The following is a 27,538-nucleotide window of genomic DNA, read 5'->3' on the forward strand; positions in this document are numbered from 1 at the left end:
TTGATTAGTGACTAGACACAAAAGAGCATATATTTTATGATTCCACATATATGAAACATCTGGAATTAGCAAGTTCATAGAGGCAGAAAGTAGATTAGAATCCTGATACCACTACATGGGTGAACCTTAAAAACATCATGTTGAATGAAATAAATCAGACACAAAGGAAGAGATATTGTGCGATTCCACTTATAGGAAGCAGCTGGAATATATGCAAACACATAGAGACAGAAAATATATTTATAACTATATTATAAATATAAGTTACCAGGGGCAGTTGGCAGAGGGAATATGGGTTAATGCATAAAATGTGAGGGGTATAAGTTTGGGCTGATGGAAAATCTCTGGTAGTGAATGGTGGTGAGGGTAATACAACGTTGTCAGTGTGATTAATCCCACTGAATATCATTCTCAGTCAATTAATCATTGAATACCATTCAGTCATGATATTTGATTAATCATTGAATATCATGACTGAATGGTATTCAATGATTAATTGACTGAGATGGCAAAGTTGATATTGTATGTATTTGTCCACAATTGGAAAAATGAGCTAAAGAGACAATGACAATTAAATACAACACATAATCCTGAACTGGATCTAATAATGAAGGAGAAAAGGCCCTAAAGAACTTATTGGAATATAAACTTTATGTTTAGACCTATAAGCTAATGGAAATGTACATGGAAATATTATGTGTTCAAGGAGCATGACGCATAATACAACATACACTGAAATGTTTAGAAAACTGATAGAATGATAGATAGAAAGATGGAGAAGAGACCGAATGAAATAGCAAATGTGGCAAAATGTTAAAATAAGTGGATCTGGGTACCTGGGGGAGGAGGTATATGTTGGTATATGTTTTTTAAGAAAAAGTCATAGAATAAACCAATTTACATTATGATAATATACATATAAAATTTTGAAAAGACAAGGAAAAATAGAATTAGAGGTTATACAGGGATGAGGGGCAGGGAAAAGGGAAGTTATTGCTTAATGGATGCAGTTACTGTTTGATGTGATGAAAAGATTTAGATGATGTTGATGGAAGCACAGTGTTGTGAAGGAAATTATAGCACTGAATGGTACATTTTAAATTGTTAAAATGGGGATTTCTGTATTATATATATTTTACCACAATAAAAATTAAAGAAAAACAACCAAATGAACTACTACTAGACAGCTTGAGTGGATCTCCAGGGCATTGTGCTGAATGAGAAATGCCAATCTCAAAAGGCCACATACTTTCTAGTTCCATTTATACAACATTATCGAAATGACAAAATTACAGAGATGGAGTTAGGGATGGTGGGTGGAGGGGAGAGTGTGATTATAAAGGGGAAGCAGGGGAGATCTTTGTGTTGATGGAATAGCTCAGTATCTTGATTGCCATGGCATTTACACAAATCTGCGCTTGTTGCAAAATGGTATAGAATTACACACACACATACACACAAACACGCACACACACAGACACAGTTGGTTAATGAACAAGCCAGTCTGTCAACCTTTTTCTTACCTGGTAAGTAGTTCTGGGAAGAGGAATTGTGCCCTCTTTTGAAGTGCTAGAGGTGAAGTAGACAGGTGAGAAGAGACAAGCACAGGATCCCTCCACGGGAAGTCAGTCACGGGCGTGGAGGACATATGGTGTGCCTCTCTTCTTCCAAATCACTGATGAAATATTTTCCTAATCCATACATCTCTAGAACCAATTTGTTTAACGGACTTTATTAAGCATCTGTTATGTACCAAACAATCTCTTAAGAGACCCAAAGATAAAAAAAAAAAATACATGGCGCCCTGACATTCAGAATTCACCATCTGTTAAGGGAACAAAAATGATAATTCAATCCCTGGTGAGACATATGATACTGCAATTTATGTCAAGTGTTGTGCACTCACGGGGAACAAGACCTGGGAAAGTAAAGGAAGGCTTTGCAGAGGGCGGTGAGCTTTGAGCTACATCAATGTCAAGTCAAAGCACAATTCCAATCTAAAGTAATAAGGAAACAAAAATAAACTGATAGGGCGGGCCGCGGTGGCTCAGCGGGCAAGAGTGCTTGCCTGCCATGCCGGAGGACCCCGGTTCGATTCCCGGCCCCAGCCCATGTAAAAAACAAACAAACAAACAAAATATAATAAAACAAGAAAATGTTTAAAGATGTTTCCCTTTCTTCCTCCCTTCCTTCTTTCCATCCTTCCTTCCTTCTCTCTGTCTTTCCTTCCCTTCCTCCCTCTCTCTTTAAAAAAAAAAAAATAAATAAATAAATAAACTGATAGTAATATAGGCCATTGCTATAGCAATGCAGATATTTGTAAGAACTTTCTACTTGATGTTTTGAGAACATTCACAGTTTTGACAGCTGATCAAATGGTAGCTAAAATAGTTTTTAATATTTAGAATTTAAGAACTTTGCTATCCAAATATTTAGATTTTTTTCTTATTGCCTTAACTTTAAATTGGTTTATAAAACTTACTGCACAGGGCGGGCCGCGGTGGCTCAGCGGGCAAAGTGCTTGCCTGCCGTGCCGGAGGACCTCGGTTCGATTCCCGGCCCCAGCCCATGTAAAAAACAAACAAACAAAATACAATAAAACAAGAAAATGTTTAAAGATGTTTCCCTTTCTTCCTCCCTTCCTTCCTTCCATCCTTCCTTCCTTCTCTCTGTCTTTCCTTCCCTTCCTCCCTCTCTCTTTAAAAAAAAAAAAAAAAAACTTACTGCACAAACACAGGCTTTACAATGATTATATGGATACTGTATTTAAATATGGCTATGGTTAAGCTAACTTAGATATCCATTTTTGGTGGTTCTAAGTGTATTATTTATTTTCTTAAATTAAAAATATGTAAATAAAATAATAATAAATTGAGATATGTTGATTTTCACATTTTTCTTTAAACACATCTGTATAATCGCATCATTTTAATCAACATATTACTTTTTTTTTTTTTTGCATGAGCAAGCACCAGGAACATGTATAACTTTTGACTGTTAGAAGTTAAGGACAGAATTCACCAGCAAAAGTAAATAAATAAAGTAAAATAAATTGAGTCAGTGCCTAAAGTTCAAATAAAAAGTTGCAACACCCAATAGGGTGTCTTCTGAACTAGACTTTCAGAGTCACAAATCTACCATGGGCTTCCGTGGTACTGGAAAGAAACAGGCTAAGAAGCAGCAGGTGCAGGTGGCACCAGGTGTGGGGAGGTCCTCACAGCAGTTCCCAGAGGCCCAGAACCATTCACCCCAGATGTCAGCTCAGGGGCCAGGGAAGGAGACTCACATCATGTGGTACAGGATGCCCACTGGCTTAGAAACCCTACCCACAGGCACCAGTATCTTTGGTAACATTGGTCCAGCTTCCAGAGGCCTTCAAGGACGTTCCCTTTCACAAGAGTCAAGGCTCTTATAAGGGGAAGCCCAAGCCGAGACCTCCTCCAGGTATTTGCTGTCCATGCCTAGAACTCCCAGTCCAGATGCACTTTTCCAATTAGAGGTCACTATTATCTGAACAGGTTTGTTTAAAACCACAGCTGGCATCCCATCTTTATCAAGTTTCCACGGAAGAGAGCTAGCAAGTTAATCCAAGAAAGAGAAACTTTTTTGTTAATGTTTTACCCAAAAATATATAGTATATTTTGTGAAGCATTAGGTTGTTTGGGTAAAAAGTACATATTAAATCAAATTTAAAATCATGAAAGTACAGTATCTATTTTTTTCTTCATTTAAAAAGCAAACTATATGTCATATATATTTTACCACACTCAAGTTTTTTTAATTTAATGGATGAATGTTTCTGGATGGAGATTTTGTACTTCTGTCCCTTTTCCAGGATTTTTGCAGAAGATAGGTATATTATTTATTTATTTATTTATTTATTAATTAACGGAAAAAAGAAATTAACCCAACATTTAGAAATCATATCATTCTGCATATGCAATCAGTAATTCTTAACATCATCACATAGATGCATGATCATCGTTTCTTAGTACATTTGCATCGGTTTAGAAGAACTAGCAACACAACAGACAAAGATATAGAATGTTAATATAGAGAAAAAAAATAAAAGTAATAATAATAGTAAAAAAAAAAAACCTATAGCTCAGATGCAGCTTCATTCAGTGTTTTAACATGATTACTTTACAATTAGGTATAATTGTGCTGTCCATTTTTGAGTTTTTGGTATATTATTTTTTAAGTTAGAAAATTTTTGACACATAGGTTTGTCCAAAATTCTGCTTTCTATCTCATCCCACCAACTTCAAATTCCTCCTGCATTCCCTTACTTGATAAATGGCACCATGCCTTTGAAAAAAAAAGGGATGGGGGGTGGGGAGAAAGGAATAAAGGAAGAAAGGGAGGGAAGGAGGAAGGAAAGGAGAAGTACCTGAGCACCTTGCTGGGTGGACGTCCTTCTTGAGCAAGCCCGAGGCCAGGACGGAGTAGAGAGCGAGTTGGGGAGTCTGGTTTGTGCAGGGGGAGCCTATGCACCTCGATGGAAACACCAGCCATGAGAGCCATTCTGCCTAAAGAGGTTTTCTAGCTTTGCTTCCTCCGTTATTAAACCATTCTGATGGGAACCTTTCAAAATTACATCAAGTGCTACCTCTTAAGTGGAGTGAAGTGAACATGGTGGACTTCTTCCCGCCGAGTTTCGGAGGCATCCTTTGGTCGCCGTCTTGCGAGGTCAGTTTATCCGGCACCGGGAGCACTGCATGCCCGGGGTGCTTGGTGACACCCCAAGGTGCCCAGCTGCGGCAGGCTCTCCTGCATTCCCAGGGGTTAACGTTAGGGTAACTGGTCCCTGCTACAAGGGCAGCAATTTCCACAAACAACAGAAAACGCTACATGTAGGGGCAGGAATGAGGGAGGAACCTGAGGCTGGAAGGACCATCCCTGGTGCCTTCACTTGTCCTGTGTCCTTGTGGCACCCCACCCTCCCGTGCCTCCCGCCACCATTTCTCTTCCCCTGTGTGCCTGTCACTCAGACCTCCTTTTTGAAGTCTTTTTCTTTTCTTCTCCCCCCATCTTCCTTTTACTCATTTCTAAAAAGCTAGAAGAACGGACTTCAAGCATATTAGAATGGTATGTAAAGTGTTCTAGTTTGCTAGCTGCCAGAATGCAATATACCAGGAACAGAATGGCTTTTTAAAAGGGGAATTTAATGAATTGCTAGTTTACAGTTCTAAGGCTGAGAAAATGTCCCAATTAAAACAAGTCTATAGAAATGTCCAGTCTAAGGCATCCATCCAGGGAAAGATACCTTGGTTCAAGAAGGCCAATGAAGTTCAGGGTTTCTCTCTCAAGTGAAACGGCACGTGGCGAACACAGTCAGGGCCTCTCTCTCAGCTGGAAGGGCACATGGTGAATACGGTGTCGTCTGTTGAGCTTTCTCTCCTGGCTTCCTGTTTCATGAAGCTCCCTGGGAGGCGTTTTCCTTCTTCATCTCCAAAGCGCTGGCTGATGGACTCTCTGCTTTGTGGTGCTGCAGCATTCTCTGTTCTCGCCGAATCTCCCATTCTCCAAAATGTTTCCTCTTTTATAGGACTCCAATAAACCAATCAAGACCCACCCAAATGGGTGGAGACATGTCATCATCTAATCCAGTTTAACAACCACTCTTGACTAAATCACATCATCAGGGAGATGATCTGATTACAGTTTCAAATGTACAGTAATGAATAGGAATTATTCTACCTTTATAAAATGGGATTTGATTAAAATATGGCTTTTCTAGGAGGCATACTTCCTTTCAAACCAACACATAAAGTAAGAATGTGCAAGCTCAGAGCTGAGTGACTCTCCAGGGAATTCAATGTCTTTTTCCTGCCTATTGTGTCCCCTTCCAGGTTTTAGACTGTTTTGTGAAGAATTAAATAATTTCCTGGAAAACTGGTTTCTAAACTCCTTCCTGGCAGGGACCTGGTGGCTTATTCCTGTTCTTTATTCTCTCATGGTACATAGTAGGTGGTCAATAAAGATTAATACATTAATAATGATTCATATCCTAACATTTCAATCTGTACTCTCGTTCACAGACTAGAAAACAGTTTCTTGGACAGAAAACCTCTGCAGATGCGTGTGAATACTATGAACATTGCATTAAAGAGCTGATGAAACAAGGATTTCAACTTAGAGAAAATTTTACACCCGAAGCAACCCAATTAGCATCTGAAAAATTGCAGGCAGTAAGATTGATTCATATATGTTTGTTCTTGTGACATACTAGTTTTGTGTTAGTGATTTAATGTTTTTAATAGAAAGTGTTTCCTTTATTACAAATTAAAAACTGGTAAGAGAGTAGGAGCTAACAGAAAGGAAGAGTGAACTTCGCCCACGGAAATGTGGAAACTGAATGGGGAGTGAATTTAGGAGAAGCCACAAAAGGGTCATTAAATCCTCACTGCTTTCATGAGATTTAATGATAATCTAGGCCAGGCATCAGGGATTCTTAGCTGTGCATGCATAAATAAAGGACAAAAGGAAAGATAACATGAGAAAGAGAGAGAAGGGGAGGGAATAAGAGAAGAGTGGCTGGAGATGAGGAGAGAAAAAGAGGGAGACCTAGAGTCTTAGCAGTTGTGTGGCTGAGATGGCTCTCTCCTAGGCTGTTAATTCTTTCTTCTTACACCGTGATTCGTCTCTTCCTATTGCTTTAAAATGTGCTCGCTCGTGATAACTTCTTGTGTGTGTTTCTTTGCTGTTTTGTTGTGGCAGTTGCTTTTGGAGGAGGTAATAAATTCAAGTTCTCTGACCCAAGAGGTGAGTGATTTGGTGGAGATGATCTGGGGAGAAGCTCTCGGCCATCTGGAGAACACACTTCTCAATCCAGTGAACAGAATTAGTCTTAATGACGTAAGTCAAGTGAGCCACTGAAACACAACCTCTCATAAAATGAGTTTGTTTTCCTGGTATTAGATTAACGAATAACACATGTTTTAATGCTAGTCAAATTTCTTGATTTTATTAGTATTCCTGACTCATTGTTGACTGTTTTTCCTCTTACCCTGGAGAAAAGGGAACCTGGAATGTACTAAGGATAAGATACGCTCCCAGGAAAGCTGTACGTTCCTTTCTGTAAAATGCTCAGACCCAAGAATTGATGAAGGTAGATTTTTCGGTATTGTTTTGTTAGGAGGCCTGGTCCTCTATCCAGGTCAAGAGGTTTGAAGATACCTGAGAGACATGGATGGCCTCAGTCATCCATTAGATGCCCAGACTTTAAGGCAGGTATGCCTCTAATCCATCAGAAAATGCTCTTCTTAACCATATAAAATTGCAATTAAAAGAGCAAATGAAAGAGAATATCCCCAATGGTACATTTTAAGCAAGCTGCATCGTCACATTAAAATAATATAGACAGTTTTCCTGTATGGCATTAAACTAATTTATTTCAGGGAGAGAAAGATTTCCTGGGGTGAAGTCCCTAAAGTACAATATAATGAGAAACTTGTTCTGAGGGTTTTTTTTCCGGTTTGATTCTGACATCTTTATAAATTTCTTATGTGAAAAGCAAGTCTCCTGCTGTTGCTTTAGTATTCCTCTCTCTGTAAGTATATATATAGTATATGTACATATATTTATGGCTGTATAAGGATTTGGATCTTCTAGTTAAGCTGAGCCCAGTAGTGATATCCTCATAGATCATCCTCACGATTGCATCCCCAATAAATATCAGTGCATGTTTATGGCAGTTGTCCTGTAGAAAACTGATTATTGCAACATGTTTAGCAGTTTAAATGTTTTTATATGTGCTCCTTTATGTTTTCTCTGATTATCAAGATTTAATTTTAATAATTATATTTGCCCTTATCTTTAAAGGTGAGCAAAGCAGAGGGTATTCTCCTCCTAGTAAAGTCTGCTCTAAAAAATGGAGAAACAGCAGAACAATTGCAAAAGATGATGGCTGAATTCTACAGATTAATTCCTCACAAAGGTGTAGCAACTGAAGAAGTTAGCCTAAGACTAATATCTAAGAAAGAGGACCTCTGCCAGGTAAATATATGCAAATGTATAATTCAATTTAAAACTATTTGGTTACTCTTTAAAAATCTGACAAGATCGTACTAAATCACAAAATATGTGTGTACATTTGTGCACAAAAAATGAATGACTGCACCAGAATGTTTTGTGTCTGTAAGGAAATTCTCTAAACATGACATGTTGGCATAGCAGTACAAATGCAGTCATTTGTTTAGAGTTGCTACCTTGTAAAATCATTTTCCAGATAATGAAATGGCAAGATTCTTTCTGCCAAAGAAACAGAAAACCACAACTGACTGGCTTAAACAATGAGTACAGATGTTCTCCTATATAATAAATCCAGATGCAGAGTGACTGCTGGTTCAGTTCAGGCAGGGACTCAGTGTCACCATCACAATCCCAGCTTCTGTAGAACTGTAGAGCTGTGCTCCAGTGGCCACGTTTCTTGAAGATGATTGGATAATGATTAGCTTTCGCATGTGGCTGTGTGATTGTGAAAACCTTGTGTCTCATGCTCCTTTTATCTACAGTATGGACAGATGAGTAAAAAATATGAATAAAAAATAAATAATAGGGGAGCAAAGGTTAAAATAGATTGAAATACTATGGTCAGTGAAAGGGAGTGGTAAGGGGTATGACGTATGAGTTTTTTCTTTTTACTTTGTTTTGCTGGAGAGATGCAAATGTTCAAAAAAATGATGATGGTGATGAATTCACAACTATGTGATGATATTGTGAACCATTGATTGTAACCATGTCGAGAATATTTGTATGTCAAGAATGTATGTTTGTGTTTGTTGTTTATAATAAAAATATTTAAAAATAAAAAAAAGATCCCAGCTTCTCACCATCTCCATGTTCTTCCATTAAAGGGCAGGCATCACTCTTGGCCTGTCCCCTACCTCATTATCTTCATATGGCTGCAGTAGTTCATAGCGTCACATCTTGCAATATTCCTTCTTGTGTCTCCTAAAGGAAGCCCCCAAGCAGACTCTTACTTCCTTGTTTAGAATTGATACTGGCAAAGAAATGGAATTACCCTGACTGGCTCAGGAATGCACCATTTTCCCCTGGGAGATGTGGAAACAGGATCACAGCTCAGTTAGCAGAGACGGAAGGTGGAAAGAGATGCTGGATTAGGCAGCCACAGTGTCCACTACTGTCTCCAAAGTGGCTGAAGTTGCTCTCTGCATCTGATTGCCTCATCTGTGTCTGAGAGGGTTGTCACAAGATCAGTGGTCCTTAACTGAGATTTCAAAGGAGTTTGCAGATACAAAGTTTGGGGTGTTTGGAGAAAATCATAGCTTTTGATGGGTTCCCAGAAATGTCTGTAATCCAAAAAAACCCAATAAATCAATAAAGCAGATGTACCAGTAAATAAGATGATAAAGACCCCTTCCAAATTAAAAGTTGCATAATTGTTTAACTGTATAGCGATTCCGGTGTCACCATTTGCCTGACGCCCAACACAATGGTCAGTCACTGGTCTTGTGGGTATTGTGGTGCCCATTCAAATACTTTTTGTTTGTTTTAAATTTTAAGCTTTTTATTTTGAAATTCTTAAAAACTCATAGGGCAGTTATAAAAATAATACAGACCCTATACAGAGAACTGCAGGCCCTATCCCCCCAGATTCCCAGAGCAGCCAATTTCAACATTTTGTCCCATTGCCATGTCAGTCTGTCTCTCCATCAATCTATCCACCCATCTTTCTATCCATTTGTCTATTTATCAATTGGTTTTCTGAACACTTCAGGGTAAGTTGTATGCATCATGCTCCTTGAACATTTAAACTGCCATGTATATTTCCTAAGAACAAGTATATTCATTTATGTATCTACCTAAAGTGCAGTTATCAAGTTCAAGAAATTTAACATTGATATAAAGCTTACATTCTATTTTCCAATTTTTTTCTTGTGTCCCAATAATGTCCTTTTGAGCCTTTTCTCCTCCCTTTTTAGATCCTGTCCCAGGATGATGTGTTGCCTTTAATTGTTATTGTTCTAGTTTCTCTTTTTTTATTGTGAGAACATGTATACAATACAAACGTTTCCATCTCCCCCCCTGCCAGGCATACAATTCAGAGGGATTAATCATATTCACACAGTTACAGTACCCTCACACCCTTCTAACACTTTCTCATCTCCCTAGTCAGAAACCCTACACCCATATGCATTAATTCCCCATTCCCCCTGCCTCCTGCCCCTGGCAATCAATACTCTAATTTCTGTCTCTGTGAGTTGCATATTTTCCAATACTTTCTTTGTAGTTACTATGAGACTTAAATTTAGCATTCTTTATCTATAACCATCTTGTTTGCTTTAAATACCAACTTAACTTCAATGGTAAAAAAAATATGTTCCTATACCACCCCGTCCTCCCACCTTTATGTAGTTCTTGTTGCAGATTATATATTTATGTATTATGAATCCAAAGTCACTGATTTATCATTACATTTTATGCATTTGCCTTTTAGATCCTATAGAAGATAGAAAGTGTATTTGCAAACCAAGAATATGGTAGTACAGGCATTTATGTTTACTTTTTTGTTACCCTAACTGAAAATCTGTATTTCTTTGTTCAGCTTCCATCTATTGTCTATTGTACAACATGCAGAACTCTCTTTGGTATCTCTTATAGGGCTGATCCAGTGGTGATAAAGTCCCATAGCATTTGTTTATCTGGGAATGTCTTAATCTGTCCTTCAGCTTTGTATTTTGTTTTGTTTGTTTGTTTTCATTTTTAATTTATTTTTTCTCTCCAGTTTTGAAGGACAGTTTTGCTGCATATAGAATTCTTGTAAAGTGTTTTCAGCACTTGACGTGGGTCTTCCCACTGCCTTCCTTCCTCTCTGATTCCTGAAGAGAAACAGACTCAGTCTCATTGAAGCTCCCTAATACGTGACATGTTGCTTCTCTCCTGCAGCTTTCAGAATTCTCTCTTTATCAGTGGCATTTGACAATATGATTGTAATATGCTGTGGCATGTGTCAATATGGGTTTTTCCTGTTTGGAGTTCAGTGAGCGTCTTGGGTGTGTATATTCATGTCTTTCATTAAATTTGGGAAGTTTTCAGCCATCATTTCTTTTTCTCTTTCCTCTTTTTTCTCTTTCTTTTCCTTCTACAACTCCCATGATGTATATATTGGTATGTTTGGTTGTGTCCCACAGGTTCCTCAGTCTCTGTTCACTTTTCTCCCTGCTTTACTCTTTCTGTTCCTCAGACTGTATGATTTCAGTTGTTTTATCTTTGCTAATTCTTTCTTCTGCCAGCTCCAATCTATTGAACCTCTATATGGAGTTTTTAGTTTCTGTCACTGTGGTCTTCAGCTCTGTTTGGTTTCTTTCCACAATATCGATATTCTCTTTGTGGTCATGTATCATTTTTCTGATTTTCTTTAGTTCTTTGTCCATGTTTTGTTGTTGTTGTTGTTGCTGTTGTTTTTATTTGTTGTTCTTTGAGCATATTTGGGACCATTTTTAAAAAGTCTTATTCTGATATATCCCAAATCTGGTTCTCCTCACTGATTCTTTCTAATGTTTTAATCTTCTCCTTTGTCTAGTCTATCACATTTTGTTTCTTCATATATTTTCTCATCTTCTGATGAAACTCAGACATTTTGATATTTTAGTGTGTATGCCTGAGGGTGGCCCTGCTCCTTCCAGACCTGGGGCCAGGGAGCCACACTGGGAGCATGTGCTGGCTCTGTGCCAAACCAGTAAGGGAACAGGGGAAGGGCCAGCCAGGGCACTAGGAGATTCTGTCACTTTTAAGTGGTCTTTTTTCTTGATTCAGCCTTCTTACTGAGGTCCTTTAACTGTTTCCTGGAGCTTTGAGAATGATGTTTCTGCCAGTTCTTGCTGGTTGTGCAAAGCTTTTCTCTGGGGCAGTGCCCTGAAGCATCTCATTCTACCATCTTCATCAGGGTGGGGACCTAAATGCAGATGTAATTTTTGATAGCTATTGTCTGATTCCCTCACTTGTACATCTTTGCCCTCCCACTCTCGATAAATGGGAATTCCTGTTTCCTGTAGTCTTGCCAACAGTATATTTGTCAAACTTTTTTGCTTTTGTCAATCTTATGAATGAGAAATGGTTTCTCAGTGTGATAAGGTTGAACATAATTCCAAATATGTGAGAGACATCTGAGTTTTCTTTTTATTGAACTGTTTGTTCATGTCCCTTGCTTGATTTTCTTTTGGATTTTGATATTTTTCTTTATGAGTTTTAGGAGCTTTTACTAAGATAGGGATCTTCATCTGATATGACTTGTAAATATTTTCCCCAGTTTATTTGACTTTTTACTTTGCTTATGGTGAGTCTTTGTGTTGTAGTTGGTTGGCTTTACTTGTTTCTACCATGAAGAGGTTTTTTACTTCTATGTAGTAAATACACTGATCTTTACAGTGAGTAACAAAGTATATGCAAAGTCCCCTTGGGGGAATGGCGAGGAAGGGGGAAAATTCAACTTCCCCAGGTGGAGAATTCTTGATATTCTCACAAACAGTGGGGACAACCAAAGCAATATGCTGAGTCCCCAGTCTTGGGGTTTGTTCATATGAAACTTAACCCTGCGAAGGATAGATCAAGCCTACTTAAAATTAGGCCTAAGAGTCACCCCCCCAAAAAGAACCTCTTTTGTTGCTCAGATGTGGCCTCTCTCTCCAGCCAACACAACACGCAAACTCACTGCCCTCCCCTTGTCTACATGGGACATGACTCCCAGGGGTGTGGACCTTCCTGGCAACATGGGACAGAAATCCTAGAATGAGCTGAGACTCAGCATCAAGGGATTGAGAAAACCTTCTCGACCAAAAGGGAGAAGAGTGAAATGAGAAAAAATAAAGTGTCAATGGCTAAGAGATTCCAAACAGAGTTGAGAGGTTATCCTGGAGGTTATTCTTATGCATTAAATAAATACTACCTTGTTAGTCAAGATGTAATGGAGAGGCTGGAGGGAATTGCCTGAAAATGTAGAGCTGTGTTCTAGTAACCATATTTCTTGATGATGATTGTATAATGATATAGCTTTCACAATGTGGCTGTGTGATTGTGAAAACCTTGTGTCTGATGCTTCTTTTATCTACCCTATCAACAGACAAGTAAAACATATGAAATAAAAATAAATAATAGGGAGAACAAATGTTAAATTTAGTAGATTGAAATGCTGGTGGTCAACGAAAGGGAGGGGTAAGGTGTATGGTATGTATGAATTTTTTTCTGTTGTCTTTTTATTTCTTTTTCTGAATTGATGCAAATGTTCTAAGAAATGATCATGATGATGAATATACAACTATGTGATGATATTGTGAATTGCTGATTATATATGTAGAATGGAATGATCATATGTTAAGAATGTTTTGTTATACTTTTTACAAAAATTAAGTAAAAAAAATGCAAAAAATAATACACTGATCTTTGATTTTAAAGCTAATGGATTTTGAGTTAGAGTGGGAAAAGCTCTCCTTACTCCACAGTCATAACAATGTGTGGAGCTTTCAACTTGGGAACAGAAAGGCTGGTACTCTCCTTCAATGTCTCTTTAGTCTCTACTATGTTTCAACCCCAAATCCATAGAATAAGTGTAATTAAGACCATCCAAGCTCCAATACTTAAAAATATATTATGATATGCATGGTTTCCCCTTCAAAAAAAGGATTTGCATCTTTTTCATCTTTCAGTCTTTCAAACCTAATACAATGCCTGGCATACAGAATATGAAGAATGAATTTTTTTGTTATACAGAACTGGGCTTAAAGTCTAATGATCTGAGTTCCAGATTAGTCTTCTTCCCTTCCTAACCAAGGGTTCTTGAGCAACTGATAAAACTTTTCAAATACTCACTTTCCTCATCTGTACAATAAAGATAATAAGACCTACCTTATTATCAGTGTCATGGTGAGGGTGAAATGAAATTAAAGCACTTGATTATTTTTTAAAAAGCACTTCATTAGTATTGATGTGCTTTATTAATATATAACAATATTATTATTATATCGTGGAATCACCGAGGCAACTGTTAACTTGAGTGTGGCACTAATGGTACAGGGAGATATTGATCCAAAGCTTTATTATTCCAAACTTTTGAGAAAGTGTAAATGTAATATTAATTTTGATATGTGGTGATTCTAACTTATATGTATCATTTCCATCCACAGCTAATAAGAGACATGGTTAATGTCTGTGAAACTAATTTGTCCAAACCCAATCCACCATCTCTTGCCAAATACCGAGCTTTAAGATGCAAAATTGAGCATGTTGAACAGAACACTGAAGAATTTTTTAGTGTTAAAGAGCAGATATTGCAAAATAATCACAGGTAAGCATGAAGGAAATAGCTTAAGACATATTTTTAGGTAATGCCGTTTCAGATTCTGTTAAAGAGCTGGGTCATCATAATTACTTAGATAAGGTACTCTTCAATAGCAAGATTCATTATGTTGTGATGACAAATTACTTTCTTCTGTGTTTATAACAGGGCCTGGGGCAGTACTCAATGCTTGAAAATACCCCCTATTATTCCACTCTTCAAGTTTATCCTATCTTGCTGAGAATTAAATTAAATTTTAAAAATGAAAGGATGTTTGAGCTTTTATACTGAAGGTTATCACTAGGAAAAATCCACTTAAAAATTTTTAATTGCAAAAATATGTGTGTAGCATCTTCTAAAAGAAAATATGAAAACGTGAGGTTGAATCCTGGAAAATATGCCATGAAAATGTGGCATCTCTAAATGCCAACTCCATCTATTTCCTCATGAGCTGTGCTTATCTGCCTTCTTGTGCTCATCTGCATTCTACAGCACCTGGCAGCAAAGATAACGTCAAACATCAATAGGTCAGCTGCTCAGATAAGCCCTCCATAGTTGTTAGTACCTCTCTGCAGAGTGACCTTGGCCCATAGTCTGAACTCAGCTTCACAATTCAGAAACTAATTCTGTTGATTATTCTAGAGGGTGGAACAGACTTTCATTGATTTAATCTTTCATTCTATTCCTGAAGTCTTTCTCCTGGGCAGTTGTGGCATCTCTGGTTTAACCTTCATTACCCTCTCATACTCCTTAGAACCAACAGTGGTTTACTGGAGTCAGCTTGGATCAGCTTTGCAAGAAACAAATGTCAAATTTTTAGGAACTTTGAAAACTGCTTGTTAAACCATTGAAATCCACTATGGTGGGAGTATGTACATCATGGAATTCAACAAATGCTACAAATCAGGACTGTGTGTGGGTTTTATTGTTGTCATGATTGTTATTGTTTTGAAAGCTTGTCTTCTAGTACCTCACTAGAACCACACCCAGCCATTCCTCCTTGGTGGTCAGACCCACATCTGTCTAAAATTATGTCCTGCCTTTGTTGGTCAATCATCCTCAGAACCCATTCTCACAGACCTTTTCCAGATTTTGCTTTTATATATTATCAAGTTCTTTTGATATCTCCTTACCTCCCCCCAGGTATCTGCTGGGATCTAGTACTAAAGGACCAGTGACAATGAAGGTAGAAATCGGAAGGAGAATAAATGGATTTCACCAGGGAGTTGGAGGGAAGGCAGAGCTATATCTTCAAGCCCTGAGGGAGAGGACCTGTAGTTCAGAAACTCTCTAATGTAACTTAAGCAAGCCCTTGGAGATCTCACCCACCACCCAAGTATTAAAGTAGTCATATCAGAAAAGTGGGTCTCTCCCTGGGGAACATCCTATGCTGTGAAAAATTAAGTTGTTTTCTATTTCATTTCACTAATACTGATTTTCTTTCATTAAAAATTATTCATGTTCTTTGCTGAAAATTAAGGAATACATAAACATATGAAGATAAAAGTTAAAAATAGGGTGGGCGATGGTAGCTCAGTGGCAGAGTTCTCACCTGCCATGCCGGAGACTTGGGTTCGATTCCTGGTGTGTGCCCATGTAAAAAAAGTTAAAAATAACCCAAAATCTCACCATCCGGGGATAATCCAGAGTTAACATAATCGTTGCTGTTGTTTTGGTCTAGAACACATCACAAATTGAATTTTTTATTCCTCCCCTCTCCTAATGGTGTGCTGGTAGACAGCTCTTTGAAATAAAAGTCCTGATTTGTAATGTTTGCTGATTTCTGTGGTGTAAATGCTCCTACTGTAGCTAATTTCAAGCTGCCTATGTGTTAGCCTTGAACAGGGACTTGGGACAAGCACGATCGGCTCTTGTAACCCTTCCTTACTCCACAGTTCTTTCCCTCAGTGGTTATCTCTCCACCCCATCTTTTCCATGCTTCCTCATCTTAGTTACTGCATGGTTGTCCACCCAGTACCCAAGACTGATGCTCCCCATCCTCAACCCTACATCATCAAGTCTGTTGATTCTGCATCCAAAATCTCTGTTACTGTTGGCTTCTTTCAATTTATACTGCTGCTGTCTTGAATCCAGACCTCGGTTATCTCAACAACTCCTGCAATAACATCCTTTATTTTGTTTGCCCTTTATTAGAGAAGTGGGTTTACAGAGCAATCATGCCTGAAATACAGGATTTCCATATACCACTCTATTAACGTTTGGTACAATTGAAACATTTGTTACAACTGATGAAAGTACATTTTCATAGTTTCACCATTAACTGTAGTCCATGGCTTAACTCAAAATTCACTATTTGTGTAGTGCAATTCCTTGGATTTTTTTAAAAAAAATTTTTCTGTTGCCATATATATAACCTAATATTTCCCCTTTTAACTACATTCAGTTATATGTTTCAGTGCTGTTACTTATGATTCATAAAGTTGAGCTACCATCACCACCATCCACTAGGAAAACGTTTCCACTGTTCCAGCTAGGAGACCTATACATTTTAAGTCTTAACTTCCCATTCCTTATCCCCACTCCATCCCCTGATAACTGATATTCTAGATTTTGACTCCATGAAACTTCCTTTTCCAATGGTCTTTTCCACCCCTACCCATCCAATTCATTTCCCCATAGCAGCAAGTAAGGTCTTAAGATATAAGTTGTGTCATGCCATATTCCAATAAATGTCCCCTCCAAGAACAAGCCTTCTTTCACTACCCTCACTGAACCTGGTTGTTTCCTGATAGCACTTTAAATAAGGTGTTTGTTAATTTCTTAACTTTTGTCTCTCTCATTAGAATGTAAGTTCCATGAAGCCAAAGATCATGCTATCTTATTTCTAATGCCTGGTAGAATACCTCACACAGGGAATGTTTGTTAAATGAAAGAATGAATGAACAGATGAACCTACACAATATTTTTCCATTTATGTATATTATTGTTATATTTATGTATATATTGCTATGTATATATATTAATTCTGCATATTATATTTAGACAAAATTAATGTTTTTCTGTGATCTTTATTTCATGACCTTTATTTTTGTTTGTTTTGTTGTTGTGGTTGACCTATGTTTTTTAAGAATGTGGTTTTTAATGGCTATATACTATATCCAAGGCATACCATGTTGCCATTTAGTTAATCTGTTCCTTAATAGTGATCATTTGAGTCATTTTGAGTTTTCTGTTGCTAAAAATGATTTTTTTTTCTCTTTCTTCTAAATCTGTAATCTTGAGGGTTTTCTGCTAATTTTTCCAGGAAAAGTCCAGTGGACATCTTACAGATATTTAGAGTTGGCAAAGTGAATGAAGCCACAGAGTTTTTAAGCAAACTAGGCAACGTGAAATCCCTTTTGCACGGATCTTCTGTACGAAACATTGTAGGAATCCTAACCCGGTAAGAGATGGCTATCTTTATTTTCATCTCTGTGGAAAAAAATAATTCTTTCAATATTATGTATTGGGAATAAATGGAGAAAAAAAAAGTTGAACGCTTAGCTTGTTCCTCATACTTAAATAAACTCTAGATGGAACTAAGGTTTATGTATTATAAATGAAACCATAAAAGTACTCAATGAAAAATGGTAGAGAATTTTTTAAATCATCTTCGAGTAGGATGGGCCTTTCTAAGTAGGACCAAAACTCAAAAGCCATTTTACAAAATTAATCCAATGTCATAAAACAAACTGCAAACAATTGGTGTTAAATAATGAAAAGCAGAGGTTCTCCCTTTACCCACCTTTCCAGAGATGACATGGTTCAGTTTGATTGCAGAGAGTTCTTTGAAGTCCACCTAAGTTCTTGAGTAAGGAGAAATGTAGTCAGCATTAGGCCAAAGCACTGTTCTACTGAGCACAGAGGGCCTTGGCCTGAAGTAGGCAGAATCCAGAGGCGGGACAAAAATGACCAGCAACCCACAGCTGGTCAACTTGGTGATGTGAAACCCAACCATAGCTTCTTACATTTTAATAGTACTTTCTCTGTGGGATTACTTTGAAATGCATTTTTTCCTTTTCATTTCACGCTTTTAAAATAGCACCTGTCAAAAACACAAACAAATAAATAAATAAAAGGAAAAAATAGCACCTGTCTTTGCTGGAATTATGAAGCTGTAATAACAGTATTCTATTTTCTAGTAAGTCATTATAATGCCCTTTTCTTTTCAGAGGGTTGCTTTTACCCAAAGTAGCTGAAGATCATGGTGTGAGTAGAACAGATATTGGAAATCTTGGGAATGGGATATATTTCAGTGATTCACTCAGGTTAGTATGTTTTATCCTTAATCATATTACTCACACCCGTCTCCAAAGAACTGGTTACGTGTTTTCTGTTTTTGTTTCTGTGCAAGTTTTTTACCCAAGAAACAGAACATTGAAAGCAACCAGTTTTCTCGGTAAATTGTTGAAGCACAAAAGCACAACTCCTGTGGTGAACATTCGGGAAAATTACATTTAAATTCCTTGCCTATTAGAAATTACTTTAAATTTAAATGAAGTACTACTCACCAATTAAGAGATACTGGCAGAATTGATGTTTTTAAAAATTAGCCAACTATATGCCATCTATGAGAGACTGACTCATTTTAGATCCAAAGATACAATTCATTGAAAGTTAAAGGGTGAAAAAAATATTCCATGCAAATAATAATTTAAAAAGAGCTGGGGTGGCTATACTAATATCAGCAAAATAGATTCGAAGTCATAAATTGTTACAAGAGACCAAAAACGTCTTTATATATTGAAAAAGAGCCACTTTATCAAGTAAATATAGCAGTTATAAACATATGAACATCAAATAAACAACAGAACCCCCAAAATATGAAGGAAACATTGACAGAATTGAAGGGAGAAATAGACAGTTTCATAATAATAATTGGAGACTTCAATACCCCACTTTCAATAATGGATAAAATAACTAGAGAGAAGCTGTGCTGGTTTGAAAGGAAGTATGCCCCCTAAGAAAAGCCATGTTTTAATATAAATCCCATTTCATAAAGGTAGAATAATCTCTATTCAATACTGTATATTTGAAACTGTAATGAGATCATCTCCCTGGTTGATGTGATTTAGTTAAGAATGGTTGTTAAACTGGATTAGGGGATGACATGTCTCCACCCATTTGAGTGGGTCTTGATTACTTTCTGAAGTCCTATAAAAGAGGAAACATTTTGGAGAATGAGAGATTCAGAGAGAGCAGAATGACATAGCCATGAGAAGCAGAGTCCACCAGCCAGTGACCTTTGGAGATGAAGGAAAATGCCTCCCGGGGAGCTTCATGAAACCGGAAGCCAGGATAGAAAGCTAGCTGATGACACTGTATTCGCCATGTGCCCTTCCAGCCGAGAGAGAAGCCCTGACTGTGTTCGCCATGTGCTATCTCACTTGAGAGAGAAACCCTGAACTTCATTGGCCTTCTTGAACCAAGGTATTTTTCCCTGGATGCCTTTGATTGGTCATTTCTATAGACTTGTTTTTAATTGGGACATTTTCTCGGCCTTAGAACTGTAAACTAGCAACTCATTAAATTCCCCTTGTTAAAAGCTGTTCCATTTCTGGTATATTGCATTCCGGCAGCTAGCAAACTAAAACAGAAGCTCTATAGCAAGAAACACTTGAACAGCACTTGAAGCCAACTAGACCTAACAGACATATATGGAACACTCTAACAACAAAAGTATGCATTCTTCTTGAGGACACATTGAGCATTTTTTAGTATAGATCACGTTAGGCTACAAAATAAGTCTAAATAAATATTAAAATATTGAAGTCATGCAAAGTATCTTCTCTGATCACAATGGATGAAATTAGAAATCAGTTGCAGAAGTAAACTGGAAAATCCATTATTGGGGGATTGAATCATGTCCCCCACAAAAGGTATGTTAAAATGCTGTGTTACTTGCCTTCCATGTGGGAGACCTGGGTTCAATTCCTGGACCATGCATCCACCCGGAAAAAAAAATGCTATATTAATTGAGAGTGACTCTTGCCTCTCTGAATATGAACCCATTTGTAAATAGGGATTTCAAGATATTATTAACTAAATTGTGCCCAAACACAATGAAGGTGGACCTTAATCCAGTATGGCTGAAATAATTATAAGCAAAGGAAATTGGATACAGAAGAAGCCACAGGGAATATCTAGAAGCTAGAAGTCAGCAGAATCCAGAAGAGAAAGGAGAAGATGCCGATAGTTCTGCATTGCTATGTAAAGAAAAGCCAAGGCCAACATAACAAGCAAACTCACCAGCCTCCCCCTGTCTACATGGGACATGACTCCCAGGGGTGTGGACCTTTCTGGCAACGTGGGACAGAAATCCTAGAATGAGCTAAGACACAGCATCAAGGAATTGGGAAAACCCCTAGAAGGAACTGAGACTCAGCATCAGGGGGTCGAGAAAACCTTCTCGACCAAAAGGGAGAAGAGTGAAATGAGACAAAATAAAGTGTCAGTGGCTGAGAGATTCCAGACAGAGTCGAGAGGTTTTCCTGGAGATTATTCTTATGCTTTAAATAGATATCATCTTGTTAGTCAAGATGTAGTAGAGAGGCTGGAGGGAACTGCTTGAAAATGTGGATCTGTGTTCCAGTAGCCATGTTTCTTGAAGATAATTGTATAATGATATAGCTTTCACAGTTTGACTGTGTGATTGTGAAAATGTTGTGTCTGATGCTCCTTTTATCTACCTTATCAACAGACGAGTAAAACATATGAAGTAAAGATGAATAATAGGGGGAACAAATGTTAAAATGAATTTAGAGTGAGATGCTAGTGATCGGTGAGGGGGAGGGACGGGGGGTATGGTATGTATGAACTTTTTTCTGTTTTCTTTTTATTTCTTTTTCTGAATAGATGCAAATTACCAAGAAATGATCATGATGATGAATATGCAACTATGTGATGATATTGTGAATTACTAGTTATACATGTAGAACGGAATGATAAAAAAAAAGAAAAGCCAAGGGCCAAGGATCACCCTTGTACCCCCCATTCTAACTTTTTTCATGTTGAAAAGGGGTATCAACAATATGGGATAGTAGGATGGAACTGGCTGATGTTCTTGGAGATACTGGCACATCTGGGTTTCAGGATTTATCTGGTCTCAAAAACATCTCAAAGTTTTACGTTTCTGAAGAATAAACTTAGTGCATGCAACTTTTGGAGGATCTCAGATAGAGACCTGGGTTTGTTCTTTAGGGTTCAAAGGAGCGATGTTGGTTGGGGTTTGGCAAACCATAGCAATTAGCAATATCTAGCTGAGGCTTGGCTAAGTATAACCTCCAAAATAGCTTCTCAACTCTATTTGAAATCTCTTAGCCACTGATATGTTATTTTGTTACACTTCTTTTCCCCATTTTGGTCAGGAAGGCCTTGTCAGTCCTACGGTGCCAGGACCAGGCTCATCACTGGGAGTCATGTACCACATTGCCAAATAGACTTACACCCCTGGATGTCCCACATAATGGGGAAGGCAATGACTTTATTTGCAGAGTTGGGCTTACAGAAAGAGAGAGGCCACATCTGAGAAACAAAAGAGGTTCTCTGGAAGTAACTCTTAAGCATAGTTACAGGTAGACTTAGCTTCTGCATTGCAGAAATAAGTTTCATAAGGGCTAGCCTCAAGATCAAGGGCTTGGCCTATTAACTTCTGAGTCCCTAATGTTTGAGAAAGTATCAGGGATTTCCCAGGTGGAAAAGTTTAATAGTTCCATATTTTTTTCTCAGTCCTTTAAGGGACTTTTCCTAAACTTTTTAATTATCTGCCAACATCTCTGGAATGTATCTGGGTATTACATTAAGCTATACAGAATTACAAGCCTTCGTTCCCATACTGGGCTCCATGTGTTTGCATTGTTTAAATGAACTATCCGGACAGGTTGACTTAAATTGTGTGCTATAGAAAATTTAGTTTTTGACAAAATAAACCTCTCTTCCTTTGGTGTCATATAATAGGTGAAGTTCTAAAATATAGACACTGTTATCCTTTACGCTGTATTCTGATTTATCTTAGTCTCAACCAGATCAGCTTAGTTCTTATCTTGAATTAGAGCCTGATCTCTTTTTTGGTCTCTTTAACAGTTCTATGTAGCAATGCTGACTTTCAGGGCTGCGAAACTCCAACTCTGAGAGTTAGGTGTTACACAGGTACCCAAAAATCGCAGGGAAATACCAGGTTATACTCATTAAGCAATACAATCTTAAACCACAAATGAATCAAATAAGAAATCACAAGGGAAATTAGGAGGAATGAAAACAAAAACACAGTGTGCTAAGGCTTATGGGATGCAACAAAAACAGTGTTCAGCGGGAAATCCATAGCTGTAAATGCCTCCATTAAGAAGTAGAAAGAGCCCAAAGCAATAACCTAATGGGTATTACATTAAGCTATACAGAATTACAAGCCTTCGTTCCCATACTGGGCTAGAAAGGAGCTAGAAAAGGAAGACCAAACTAAACACACCACTAGTAGAAGGAACGAAATAACAAAGATTTGAGTGTAGATGAGTGAAATAGGGTAGGAAAATAATAGGATCAATGAAACCAGAAGTTGGTTCTTTTAAAAGATCAATAAAATTGACAAAACCTGTAGCTAAACTGAAAAATAAAAAAGATGCAAATAACAAAATAAAAAATGAAAGTGGAGAGCTGACCATCAACCTTAGAGAAAAAGAATTATAAGGAGTATTATGGACTATTGCACACCAACAAATTAAACAATCTAGATGAAATAGGCAAATTCCTGGAAACACAAAATTACCAAAACATACTCAAGAAGAAATAGAAAATCCAAATAGATGTTTTACAAGTAAAGAAGTTGAATCAGTACTCAAAAAACTGGGGGTGGGATGGGAAGGATTTAAGCATGTTCGTATATAACATGTTATGGGGAAGATGTGTTAAAATCGTTGCTTCCAAAGTTGTGTCTGAGCATGTCACTCCTGATAGCAAGAAACGCTTTATACTGCGGATTCCAGAGAAGGTTCAAACAAAGCCTCTCATTTGGGTGCCATTTGAAATAATATTTTTCTATTTGGATTCAGTGACTTCCTGAGAATTCAAAGCCTGCGTTTCCCTTTAATTTGGTATTTAATGTGCCTTCTGAGCTTTTCTAGTTTTTCCTAATTAATGAGGTATTTTTTTTCCTTCTCTTTCAACATCCTGATGTTCATTATAACCAAATGTATGTATTTTAGTATCTAATAAAGATTTTTGGGTAATAAGTCGAATTATATGTCCCTGGGAGCAAAGTATTTCGAGCACTGCCTGACATAATATAAGGGTTAAATCGTGTTAGTTAAATAAATACTCTAAGTAAGTTAATTAATAAAGTTCTAAACTGAATCTTCAGAGAAGTTTCAATAACTGTAAAAAGTGAAATGCTCTCCAGAAAAGTCCTATATACATGTAATAAAATGTTATATACGGTAGACTGTAATTGACATCTAATTATAAGTTATAAATATGAACATGTTTCCTCTCCCATGCAGCACAAGTATAAAGTACTCACACCCAGGAGAGACAGAGGGCACTAGGCTCTTGGTCATTTGTGATGTAGCCCTCGGGAAGTGTATAGACTTACAGAAAAAGGATTTTTCACTGACTGGAGCACCACCTGGTTATGACAGTGTGCATGGAGTTTCAGAAAAAGCAGATGTCATCACGGACTTTGAGGTATTTACAGCAAAGGCAAACAGTTTCCTGAATTCCCAAAGAACAGCCTCATTTTTTTTTTGCTTCTCTTTTTTAATAACTATGCTTAAATTTAAATAAATATTGAAGATCTACTGTCTGAATTCAATCTCTTCTAAATCTGCAAACATAAAGCTGTGCTTTTAGGAGGACATCATCAGCCAATAAAGGTTTATTTTACAACCTAATAATTTCTGTCTATCCTAGGACGATGAATTTGTTGTATATAAAACTAATCAGATTAAAATGAAATATATTGTTAAATTTTGCATTCCTGGAGATCCAATAAAGGACTTTCATCCTGGTGGTAATACTGAATTAGAGGAAGACAGACCTGCATTTTCAAATATTTCAGAGGTTGCAGGTAATATCCTTTTCTTGAATGTGGTTTTATGTGACAATTTTTTAGAACTCAAAATATTTTCAGTGGGCTTTATATTCATGTTTAGTAACTATATCTAGGACACCATACCTAAATATTTCATTTTCTTTTTTTAGTTTGTACAAATTAAAACCAGGATGCTTAAGAGAGGTGAAGTGACCTCAAAATTTCATGATACTTCATTAAGACTCCAAAGTTTTACTTATCCTTGTCAGAAGAGCCAATCCTAAAACTCACAGAACTATTTTAAGATGTCAGAGTACAAAAAGTAAAATGAGTTGGTAGACTAGAAAGAAGACCCAGTTTTAGAATCCAGAAGCTTGGGTGTGATTGTAAACCCTGGCACTTATGAGGCTCTGTAATTTTGGAAAAACTGCATAATCTTTCTGAGCTTCAGCTTCTTTCGTGAGGTGATGTAGCAAGATCTACTTCACGGTGTTGCTGTCAGAACTGAATGGGATAAGGGAGGGTAGTCCATTAATTACAATGTGTGGTTTATATGTCATTTGTAGTACAAATATAGGAGAGGACAATAGCTTCTCAAAAAATGCAAAAAGCCAACCTATTTTAATATTAATAGGGAATTAAAACAATTATAAAAACGTATTTACCTTTTAACTGAGATAAAATTATTTTATGTCAGACATGTATAAGTTCATGTATGTTCAAGAAGATGACTCCAAATTTTTCTCAGGAGTCACTAAATAAAATGTCTGGCAAGGCAGAATGTATTTCTACATCTAACTATGTCTGTTTTTTTGTACCATATAGTATGGTACTTGAATGTTTCTCAATATACTCTTATTAGGAGTTTGATTTAGTCCTTGGATTGAAAGTCTATGTAGTTTCTTGTTGTTCCAAAAATGGTTTTGTGGCAAAATAAATAATAGTGACTGTCTAATCCAGATTTCAAGCCAGAAATACAGATATCTAGGTTCATGCTTAAGCTACATTTACTTAACACTTTTTGTATAATTGTATATGTGTGTTTAAATCTTTCAAGTAATAGCAAAAAGTATAGTTATGCTTTTTGAGAAGACTCCCCAAAGTCTCTAAATTAAAAAGGCAGAAGTGTCTTTTGAAAACGTTTCTTCTGTTTTTTCTCATGATCTGATATTTGAGTTCATTTTTCAGAATTTATCATTGAAAATCATAAAATGCTGTTTGTCCATTTGTCCTAAAATATAACATATAAAGGAAAGGAGAATGCATAGAAATAAAAAACCAAGCAAACCATGCAGGGATTTTTTAAAAGTGAATGTTAATACTTTTAATATGTAGATTACCAGCTGCCAGACAGCAAATCTTTTGGCAACATCAAAGCTGGCCTACAGGATACCACCGGGAATTCAGTGCCTCTTGAGGATGTTCACATTAAAGGGAGAATAATAGACTTTGTAGCCCAGGTATGTTGTTTGTGATGATAATAAACTAAATGGACATAAATCATACATGTGAATTTTAATTTTTTAAAAAACTTCTTATTCTAGTATAATATATGCCACCTAACATTTCCCCTTTTAACTACATTCAGATATATAATCCAGTGCTGTTAATTACATCCACAGTGTTTGTGATGTGCCATCACCACCATCCATTACCAAAACATTTCCATAATTCCACATAGGAACTCTGTACATTTTCAGCCTTAACTCCCTATACCCTATCCCCACCTCAGCCCCTCATAACCTATATCCTAGATTCTGACTCTGTAAGTAAAGAATATTGTTGTAGTTACATGAACTAATCAAGATATATACTTTTCTAAAATTCATTTATTGAACAATTCATTGAGCACCTACTTTATGCCAGGCACTTTTCTAGGCTTCTGAGCATACATCAATGAACAAGATATAAACTCTGCCCTCCTAGAGCGTATGTTCTATTGGGAAATAGGCTATAAGCATGAAAAATAAGTAAATATATCATATGTTTGTTCATAAGAGGTCTTAAGAAGAAAAATCAAACCTGAAAAAGGATAGAAAGTATATAGGAGGAAGTGACATTAGTAGGGTGGCCAAAGAAGGTGTCACTGAAGATGTCATCTGAGTACAAACCTGAAGGAGGTGGGGGCTCATCCATGTGAATATCTGGTGATATCTGGGGATGCTTGTTCTAGACAGAGGAAACAGCAGTGCAAAGGCCCTGAGATGGAAGTGAGCTGATGTGGTTGAGGGACATAAGGGGCCCCTGTGGCTGGAGGAAAAAGAGTATCAGGATTGGATCACAGAAGTGGTGGTGGGATGCAGCTGATGTAAGGTCATAGGACTATAGCTTAACTCTTAGAGCAGTGGAAGGCTTAAGCAGATTTTTGGCAGGGGAGTGATATCTTCAGGGGGATCACTCTGACTACCATGTTGAGAAGAGTCTGAAGAGAACCTATTAGGAGGCATCTTAGGTCCACTTCCTTGGAACGCAGTCTCTGGATGGCAGAGGTTGCTGTTTCTGGCAGGAGGTTTGTTTCTCTCGGGAGCAACACTGGAAGGGGGTGAGGAAGGCAATACCTGGCAGTGGGGAAGGTGAAACAGCACAGACACAGTGGAATCTTCAGACAAGCTTAGAGGTGGCTCTGAAGCTGGGATGGCCCTGCAGAGATGCTCTGAGCTGAGGCTAGGGGGCCTGGCATTGTATCCCCTCAAAGAGCAGTCACTGGATGTGGGCTGCCCTTGGGGAGGGGTTATGACTATGAGGAATTCCTCTTTGGCCAAGGGCATTTCCTGGAGAGGGTCAGAGCAGCTTCAGGTGTGGGAAACTGTTTGAGTCATTTGATCAAGGAAGATAGTGACTGGGAGCAGTGTTCCTACTGGCCAATGAGGTGTCCGTTTGGAGATTAAGCCTCAAGGAGGGTGCTGGAATGCTGATTTGGAGAGATAAATTATTTATTTCGACAGGGGGCCCACAAAAAATTTGTCTAGTGCCCCACACGCTAGGGGAAGCCCAGCTTAGAATAAATTTAGTTATGGACACATTTTGGAATAGGTCAGGGATTATTGGTGATAAATGAAAATGTTGCCTTATTATTGCAACATTTTAAAAATTTTATTGTTTATTACACATGGGGGTTTGTTTGTTTTAATTTTCAAATGTTTAAAGACTCCTACCTTTTCTTGAGCAAGGGAGTGAAGTATGAAATTGTTCTTTTAGGAAGATTAACAATAGAGACAGCA

At 37.4% G+C, this 27,538-nt stretch overlaps 1 protein-coding gene across 2 annotated transcripts in view; it reads left to right on the top strand.

Annotated features, from left to right (window-relative positions):
• PARP4 (poly(ADP-ribose) polymerase family member 4) overlaps window positions 1–27,538 on the top strand; it is a 133,954-nt gene that overhangs the window by 44,143 nt on the left and 62,273 nt on the right. For both annotated transcript variants that reach the window (XM_077158767.1, XM_077158766.1), the window contains exons 7-15: window positions 6,042–6,191; window positions 6,721–6,858; window positions 7,825–7,998; window positions 14,145–14,305; window positions 17,562–17,699; window positions 18,469–18,564; window positions 23,788–23,971; window positions 24,197–24,353; window positions 25,653–25,777. In XM_077158767.1, the coding sequence (XP_077014882.1) occupies window positions 6,042–6,191; window positions 6,721–6,858; window positions 7,825–7,998; window positions 14,145–14,305; window positions 17,562–17,699; window positions 18,469–18,564; window positions 23,788–23,971; window positions 24,197–24,353; window positions 25,653–25,777 (1,323 nt within the window). The remainder of the gene's footprint in view (window positions 1–6,041; window positions 6,192–6,720; window positions 6,859–7,824; window positions 7,999–14,144; window positions 14,306–17,561; window positions 17,700–18,468; window positions 18,565–23,787; window positions 23,972–24,196; window positions 24,354–25,652; window positions 25,778–27,538) is intronic.

This window comes from Tamandua tetradactyla, chromosome 4 (assembly GCF_023851605.1).
Source record: "Tamandua tetradactyla isolate mTamTet1 chromosome 4, mTamTet1.pri, whole genome shotgun sequence".
In the NCBI taxonomy this organism is placed as follows: domain Eukaryota; kingdom Metazoa; phylum Chordata; class Mammalia; order Pilosa; family Myrmecophagidae; genus Tamandua; species Tamandua tetradactyla.